Here is an 8,838-nt window from a genome sequence, read left to right on the forward strand (position 1 = left end):
GTCCACTCCTCACCTGTCCCTGCTGAACCAAAATGGTCATGACTGTAGTGGAAATCTCGGTATGGAAGAAAGCCCATGATCCTTTTGTGACCAATCTTATGAAACCCAAAATGCAATTTGGGCAATGAAACGCGTATCATGTGTACAGCATGCCAAGAAAAATGTGCTGTTTTTAAAACCCAAGTTTTTAATTTACTTTTGTCACGGGGCAGGCGGGCTTGTGATTTCTGAGTATTTGAGCTTGTCCCCTCTTCGGGAGTGGAGGGCCCCATTTTCTTTTGATGACTCCACTCTCATCCTGTGGCTAACTTGTCTTTTTCTTTGCCCCTTCCTTTCCTCAGCTATGGCAGGGTGTACACAGCAGACCCTTACCACGCCCTTGCCCCTGCCGCTAGCTATGGAGTTGGCGCTGTGGTGAGTCTGACCCTCTTTCTTTCCTCTGAAACGTTTTGGTTTTACCCAGAGATCTTTGACCATGTGGCTCATTTCCTGTGTTGTAAAAGAGATGAAGTGACAGGCATAGGGTTGGGTGCTTCAGTGTCCAAAGCGGCCATTTGTGCCCAAAGCAGCCAACACCGCGGCATGGGAGGGGAGGCATGGCTGCACCAGTCGGTGCACACATGCAGGTGTTGCGCCTGCATGTATGCACTGAGCAATGTGCTCGCATTCCCCCCCCCCGCCACATGCTGCGGTGCTGGCTGCTTCAGGCGCAAATGGCCGCTTAGGACGCCAAAGCACCCAACCCTAACAGGCATACCCGTTACTATTATGGACGGGGCCGGGGGGATAAGGTGGCACACAGTCTTTCCCTTTGTGGAAAAAATGTGAGGATAATTTATTTTAAAATGAGGGAAATAATATTGCTCCCCAGTGGATGCGTGGAGTGTGCTTGCATGAATATAATACAGTCCTGCCATGTTTAACAAACGTGCTAGATCAATTTTGAGAAGGGAAATGAAAAAATAAACACTGAGCAGGAACAGAAGCGGAGCCTGTGAGAGGGTAACAGATAATTAAGCTGCTCCGAGGCGTCACTCATTAACTGTGTTTGTATATTGCCTTTCAACAACTGTTTGCACAGCAGTTTGCAACATATGAAATCAATCAATACCTGCAAAGAGTAGTCAAAATTGAAAATAAAACAAGCAACAAATCAAACAGTATCTAGGAACAGACGTTCCAATCCTGGGCAAGAGATATTCTCAGATGCCTGGCAGATCAAGAAAATGTCCCATCCCCCCCTGGAAACAGGCAAATGACACAATCCTCAGGGGGAGAAGTGTTTCCGTTGAATGGGAAATGCGTCTTTCAAAAATGACTCTGCTCCTGCTGGCTGCTGCTTTTGCATCCATGGAACATGGGGCCACTGAGCTGGTCACTTCTTCTTAAAACATATTCTGGGTTTAGAGGGCCACAGCCAGAAAGGCTCAAAATGTGCAAGTGCCACCCTTTAGCACCCCATCACAAGGAAGATACAATCAGCTGCCAAATCAAAATGCAGCGCTAGAATCCCCAAATGTGAGACCCCATCTGAACATTAAGTGACTACGTATTGTCCACCCGCTCAAGGTTCCCGGAGCAGGCCTTACACTCCATTGGAGCCTTAGACACAGTATCATGCCTAAAGCAAGGGACACAATTTTAATCTCTGCCAGTATCACTTAGTTTATTATGAACAGCAACATATTAAGTAAACGTTGCTAAATTTTTAATTAAAGTAGACCTCTTAATTTGTTGGTAAAAACACCTTGATGCCATTCTGTTTTCTTTTTTTTTTTTTAAGAAAGGACAGCTCTACAGCTTCCCCAAAGATTCCAGGGCTGAATAAAGACAAAAAGATCTAATAGTGCCAGGGTGGGACATTGAACTTCATTATTATTATAACAAAGGAAACCTTGCTACAAAGGTAGCTCATTCTCTGAGGGAACAGCTTTTCATTTTGGAGGGAAGCTTTATCTCACAGTTGGGGAGGTTTGTAGAGGCTACTGTCATCAGAGGATGCTGTTAGTGCCCTGTTTAAGATCAGGGCCTTTTAGTTTTGCTTTTCTTCTGGTGCAGAATTTTTAAACATGTTGAATAGAATTGCAGTGCTAGACACAGTGTGTGCAAGGACAAAGCTCTGTGTGTGCCCCTAGTTGGAGGGATAGGTGGGCAGGTTTATTTATTGCTGTTTAAAAAGTTCTTTAAAATAAAATAAAAGTCCAGTTCACTGTTGCACAGTAACGCACCTGTGGAACTGAAAACCACTGACCTGACTCTAATTATCCTTTTCTGTATTGGAAGGATGGGGGAGTTGAAGAATTTATTTCAGTGTTTTTGAATTCCCAGATTCTGTAGGGTAGTTTTTGGCCCTGTTTCCCCCTCCTCCATACACTGTCAGTGTTCAATACAAATCCATGGAATTGCAAGGTCAGGAAATTGGTAATTAAGGGATGTTGTAATATTGTCAGAGGCCAAAAAGAACCAGATCACATTACAATGAATGGTGCATCTTTCTGAGCTTGTGTGCATGGATGGAGCATAGTTAGATTTTAGTAGGGATAAAGCATAGCTAGGTGCCACGCGGAACTTCAGTTCCTTTACCAGTGGACAGCAGAAGAGTAACAATTTCAGTATCACAAGACAGTCTTGGTGCGGACAGTCACAGAGTGCTCCTGAGTGGGATAGGTGCTGCAGCACACTATTCTCAGAAGGTTTATTTGGGAAAGGAGCCATGGAATGTGTGCCTGCAGATGCTTTGCATGGCCAAAGGACAATTTTGGGTTTGGCTTTAACTCAGTGGCAAACAGACACCAGTCTTGAGTCTGGCTCTGGGAGGTCTAGCAAATGGAGCTGCTGGCAAGACACAAACCAAATAGTAATCCTAGTCCTATTGCATTGTTCATTGAATGTTTTATGTTGTTTCACTGCATAGTTTGGCACTGTGTAACCCACCTTGAGTTTCAGTGAGAAAGGCAGTAAGAAGTAAGAAAATAAATAATATAAATAAATAAAATTTAAGTAAGAGTAGCAAGATTAACTGTATTAGACTAGGGACCAAATATATCATACAGTGGGTTGGATCAAACAATGTTTTCTGCTGGTGAAAAAAGAAAAGGGTCCCTTTGACATAGAAAAGACAATTCAGGGGTTCATAAGAATGCATGAACAAAATTAATGCCAGACACTGGCTGTAGAAGGGAGAAGAACTGGATGAGATGCAGTGGAAAACATGGCTGTATCCAACCCATTGTCCCCTGGATCTGAGGGACTTGTTACTCTGGAAAGAGCTGGACAGTGCTTGAGAAAATGCTGGCCTGAGAGGCAGAAGGCTTTAGGGCAGAGGTAGTCAACCTGTGGTCTTCCAGATGTTCATGGACTACAATTCCCATTACTGGCAGAGGCTCATGGGAATTGTAGTCCATGAACATCTGGAGGACCACAGGTTGACTACCCCTGCTTTAGGGTTTCTTTAATCCTTGGATTGTCTTGAGAGTGAAGCTTTCATTGCAACCATTGCAACCACCAGATTTGGCACCCAGCTCCGGAGTCTTTTAACCTCTGCTTTCTTCTCTCCATTAACTTCTGCAGGCAAGTTTATATCGAGGCGGCTACAGCCGGTTCGCCCCCTACTGAAGTGACGTGACCCCCCTGCAAGTGGGACAGCCCCCCCAGTTCATGAGGCCTGGCTATTGCAATATTTACTAGTAGAGGAACTCTATAGCAAGAAGAGGAGGAAAAACAATAGAAAAAGAAAAAAAAACAAGAGAAATACTTTTTTATACCTCACTATGTTCTTTGAATATGTATTTTTTTTTCCTTTAAATTTCTGCCTTTAATTCTTTTGTTCCAAAGATTGTGCATTTTTGGGTTTTTTGGTTGTTTTTTTAACTGTGGTAAACATAATGCATTTCCATGTCTGTATATGCGTAGCTTATCCTACCAATCACAAAAGAGATGAATAGTGCTAAGGAGCACCATTAGGAACCAATATCATGGAACTCAGATCAGGAACCTGCAGACGTTTGCATTACCTGGGTCTGGTGCCTGAGGCCCATGATGGATGAGGAAGAGCCTCTCTACCTGCGGACAGCAGTGCTGATTGGCTGCAGCTGGAACCTGCACGCTGGTTGGAAATGCAACCCTCCTCCTCCTCCCCACCCCATTTTATTACCATCTGTCATACATGGGCTTGGAGCAGTTCCAGAAGATTTTACAGATTCTGCAATGAGACCCCCCAGAGCTGCCCAAAGACTTTGTCTGAGAACGGTTTTAGGGGACGAGACTTGAAATAAATTTGCAGTCCTGTTTCTTCTGTACACGCACCTAAATTTAGTGACTGATGTCTACTACCAAGGCTCTAGCTCTTAGTTTCTGTCACTTGCTATGGTCTTCCTCTCTTCCCATCTTCTTCCCTCTTTTTCTTTTCCTGGAGGAGCAGCAGATGTGGGACAGTGACTGCGGAACATAAAGCCATGGTTTTTTCTTCAATTAACAAGGAGTGTAATGGCAAACTGGACATAGCCTACAGCTTTTTGGCCGAAAAAGCTTGCACCAGTACCACTCCGAGCTACCCAGTGTCCAGGGTCCTTCCTCTTCCCCACCCCCACCCACCAGAAGATACTTAGCTTTGCTGCAAGTATGCCATCCAAAAACTGCATGAAGAGAGTGAATGGATCGTGACCCCAGGAACAGGGCAGGGGGGATTTCTTTGTGTGTCATAACACTATTCTGGAAGTAGTCATTGTACAATTCCATCATCCCAGGGGCAGATGGAAAGAGGTTTCAAGTGGTATATGAAAGCACCAGAGAGCCTTGCCTTGGCATTTGCGCAGTCACTATTTGAGTTCCAATGGGTCCTGGTGCCTGTTCCAGTGAGAAATCTGCATCCAGGCTTGGCTTGGGTGCATACAAATGGAGAGACTCAGCAGGAAGACCCTTTCCATTTCCTTATGAAGAAATGGCCTATATATTTGCCCTGCAGAGATGCTTGAAAGCTGCTCTGGGAAGCATGAGGACAAGTCAAGCCACCTCTCTGACATGAATTTTGGAAATCTGAGGGGAAGAATGAGGATCTCACTTTGCCCTCTTGGCCATCATAGTTTTCTTGGCGCCTGTTGCAGGTTCTCTGCAGCTCTACCTTTAAAACCCTGAATGTTAGAGAAGCACAATTCCCTTTGACTCCCTGGCCTGCCTGAATTGGTACTGGGTGACCTCTCACCCTTTGAAGGGCAGGTAGGGGGTGGACTTGTAGCTGAAGCCTTTTCAACTCCTGTCGCCACACACACCGGCCGGTGATGTCAGCATAGGAACAGAGATGTCCTGAAATGCTTCAACAAGCAGGGCGTATCGAGGAGGGCCACTGGCCCAGTTGCTCTCCGTTTGCCCCTCTGCTCCCATTCCCATGCATGCCCTCTTAGTGCTTGCTAGAGCAGGGGATGCCTAAAGCGAGAAGGGCAGGGGGACGGGAATCTTAATGAAGCTAGTAGAAACTCTAATGAAATTGATTCTCTGGAATGAGGTGACAACCAAACTGCCAGCCTGTTGGCCATTTTTTTTTGTTTGTTTGTTTTGATTGTCTTGTGGGTTTTTTTTTTCCAAGCCAAAGTTTGGTTTGTTGCTGTTATGACAATTTCTGGGTTTTGTATATAAATATTTTAGTTAGGTTAAAAATGGAATGGGGAGAGGGAAGTGGGGCACCGGTCTTTCACAAAATTGAGGAAATGGGGAAGAAGGCGGGATTTTTGTTGTTGTTCTAGAAATCGCTCAGTGTCATGTTTGCTGATAAGCCTGCTTCAATCATAAGGCCGGGTAAGGGTTGGAAAGGGACTCCTGCCCTGGGGAGGGAGATACAGCAAAAACCTGTGACCTGAATAATCAATTGCATGAGCTGCGTTGCATTTTCCTGGCCTTACTGAGAAAGATTGCCTCTTCCTTGCAGAACCCCCCCCCCCCCCCTCCATCCATCATGTCGATGGCTCTGTTACATTTGAAAATCCGAATATTCCTGATTTGGATTCCATTTGGATTGTCCGTGCTCTGTAATTCCTGTAGTAAGGAAAAGGTGTCCTCCAGAACTGGATATAGATGACCAAGCAGAGTCTGTAATACATCCCATGACAAGCAGCTTAAGAACCAGCCCGCTCGGGTGGTCCTCTAAGGCTGGGGTAGTCAACCTGTGGTCCTCCAGATGTTCATGGACTGCAATTCCCAGCATGGGAATTGTAGTCCATCGACATCTGGAGGACCACAGGTTGACTACCCCTGCTCTAAGGGGCATCACCACAGTACTTGTTGACCATGGCCAAGTATTTGCTTCTCCGTGGTTTCTTTTGTGAAACACAGCTTCATGGCAGAAGGAAGAACACTAAAGAAATATTCTCCATTTCTGAAAACCAGTGCACCAGTTTTTCTGCATAGCTGGTTTCTTTTAAGATACTGCACGCTTTACTGTTTGATTTCTCAAACAATCCTAATATCTTAATAGGTGGATACAGTTGGGGCTTTCCATGTCCTACATCTCCTCTTTATAGATACCTAGTAAACTAGTAAATGGAGGGGGGCGAGTTTGCAATTCGGGACTCGATTGTGGAAACCAAATTCGGCAAACGCATCTTTTGCTGTGTCCCCCTCCTGAAGGGAAATTCACAGGCCTCCCGGGAAACAGACCACACCTCCAGCATGCCAGCATTTGAGGGAGCCCTCGTGCTAGGGCAGGGGAGATTTAAAGAGTGTGTTTTGCACTGGTTTTAAAATAGGAAAATGGAAATCCTAGTGAACAAAGCAAAAAGCCAGTGTGAAGTTCTCTGTGTGTGTGTTTTTAATTTTGTCATGCTCTTGAAAATGTCAAAACGTCGTAGTATGCACCAGCGTGACTTGATTCTTTGTTGCCTAAAACACTATTTTGATGATGTTACTGTCCGAACAGCCCATCCCTTCTTTCCCCTATCCTCCCTCTCTCCTCTTTGAAGTTGCTTTTATTCTGTAATGAAACCTCCCGTTAGAGAGGCAAGCTGCCTTCTGGTAGTCCAAGTGAAAGGGGTTCTCTCCGCCCCCCCCCCCCAGTACTTTCCTGTTGTTCTTTCCCTTAGTCTGGCTAATCTCAAGATACGGTGTGGAATCACTTCTCCTCCCTGTCAAGGGAAATACAGGAAGATGTCCATTTTTAGAGTGGGCTGCCATGACGAAAAGCGTGGATTAGGACACACACCAGTCAACATCCGTAGCAACATTGTCTGGTTGACGTTTCTAAATTGCTGCCAGGTAGGGCTATTACTTGGGATTACTTCTAGATAAATTAAACCCAAGGACTGCCAGATGTTGAGGTTACCAACTTGCTCATTAGCAGTAGAAAATCTGTTCTGCCTACTCCACCTCCCCCAAGCCGTCCACTGGAGTACTCATTTGGCTAGCATTCTTGCATCATGATACCACTTATTTAACGGTTGACTTCAAAGGCAAATTGGAAACCTCTTCTTGAGCTTTCTCTCTTCTAGGGGTGAAACATTGAAGTGCGTTTGTTGCTGCTTTGAGAAATGACTGTCAAGGAACCTAGCTTATATATATATATATATATATCTGTGTATATTCCCCAGTGTAAGTCATTTAGGAATTCTCTTCCCAGTATTAAGTATGCATTGCAGTTCTGGCAATTTGTTTATAGTAAGTGAAAAAGTAATCATCCAGGAACTTTGATTTGGATTTTTTTTTAATTATTATGAAATCCTTATTTTTTTTTACATTTTTTTGTAAATAACGGGCAAAATGCTGGTCCAACGGCAGACGCCAGCCAGGACTGTAGGGCAACGTCAAAATGATGCTTTACTGACCTTCCAGGCTTAGCTAATAACATTTGGAGTTCTTCAGTTCAAGGCCTAGAATGCCCCAGACTCTGATGGTAATGACTGACATGTCTCTTCATGCAGTATCTCCTGCACCTTCCCCTTGCCAGGTACCCTCGGGGCCATAGGACATATTGTAGTTAGATGCTTTCCCCTCCTGGATCATTTCCCAGGATGCCCAGGCTACTTGCCCTGAGTCCCAGATCCCTGTCGACTCTGGGGAAGCAGCACCTGCATCCTGGAACTTTGTGGCCGCCTCTTTAACATCCCTTTCCCTCCCCACTCTCCCTGGTTAAGTATCATATTGTACAGTAGCTTTCAAACCATACAGTATTCATTGGGTTACTCTTATTATTATCAAGTAGCTGGAATTGTGAAGGTCGGAGTAGTTAGATCTTTAGCTTTTATTCCTTTTTTTTGTATTACTATCCATGTGTATAAATTATTGATCATGTTGCTGGCTTTTATAAACTCTAAGCAAGGGAGGAGTCCTTCCTCACCCTTTGCGAATGGTAATGAAGCACTGTTTTTAAATAAAAAGAGAGAAACACCACTCCTGGACTCCTGGCTGTTTGTTTTGTGAGCCACCCCTCCCTCCCCCCACCATCCCTTTTGTATTTTGGGAAGATTAATTTTACCTATTTAAACGTGAAGCTAAGAGAAACCAGTCATAATTGCTTTGGTAAGTTTACATGGGAAGCCTAGATAAAACACCTGCAGTCAGAATAAATTGGGGATGTGATTCTTGACAAGTCTTTGAAGTCTTTGATGTCGTCTATCCAGGTATTAGGCAGGTGGAAAGAAGAGTGTTGGAGACTGTGAGAACTGGGTGAGGATGAACATGGTATTGTATAAGCTGTTTGGAGAGGACATATTCATCCCCTACCTAATGGAAACCACCACCTGCCCCACTCCTTGCTTCTGTCCCTTTAAGGTTAGAGCAATGGTTCTCATCCCTAGGGTCCTGACCCCATTTAGGGTCACCTGCTCCTTCTGTGGGGTACCCAGGTTAGGTGCT

At 44.7% G+C, this 8,838-nt stretch overlaps 1 protein-coding gene across 14 annotated transcripts in view; it reads left to right on the forward strand.

The window, feature by feature from the left end:
- RBFOX2 (RNA binding fox-1 homolog 2) overlaps window positions 1-8,373 on the forward strand; it is a 219,649-nt gene extending 211,276 nt beyond the window's left edge. For 13 of the 14 annotated variants that reach the window (XM_077339645.1, XM_077339642.1, XM_077339646.1 and 10 more), the window contains 2 exons: window positions 342-414; window positions 3,571-8,373. In XM_077339645.1, coding sequence (XP_077195760.1) covers window positions 342-414; window positions 3,571-3,615 — 118 coding nt within the window. In that variant the 3' untranslated portion in view covers window positions 3,616-8,373. Of the gene's footprint in view, window positions 1-341; window positions 415-3,570 lie in introns of those variants that run through there. The other variant, XR_013231380.1, reaches the window with a different exon arrangement.
- The last annotated feature ends 465 nt before the right edge of the window (window positions 8,374-8,838 follow it).

Source organism: Paroedura picta, chromosome 5 (genome assembly GCF_049243985.1).
Source record: "Paroedura picta isolate Pp20150507F chromosome 5, Ppicta_v3.0, whole genome shotgun sequence".
Taxonomy (NCBI): Eukaryota; Metazoa; Chordata; class Lepidosauria; order Squamata; family Gekkonidae; genus Paroedura; species Paroedura picta.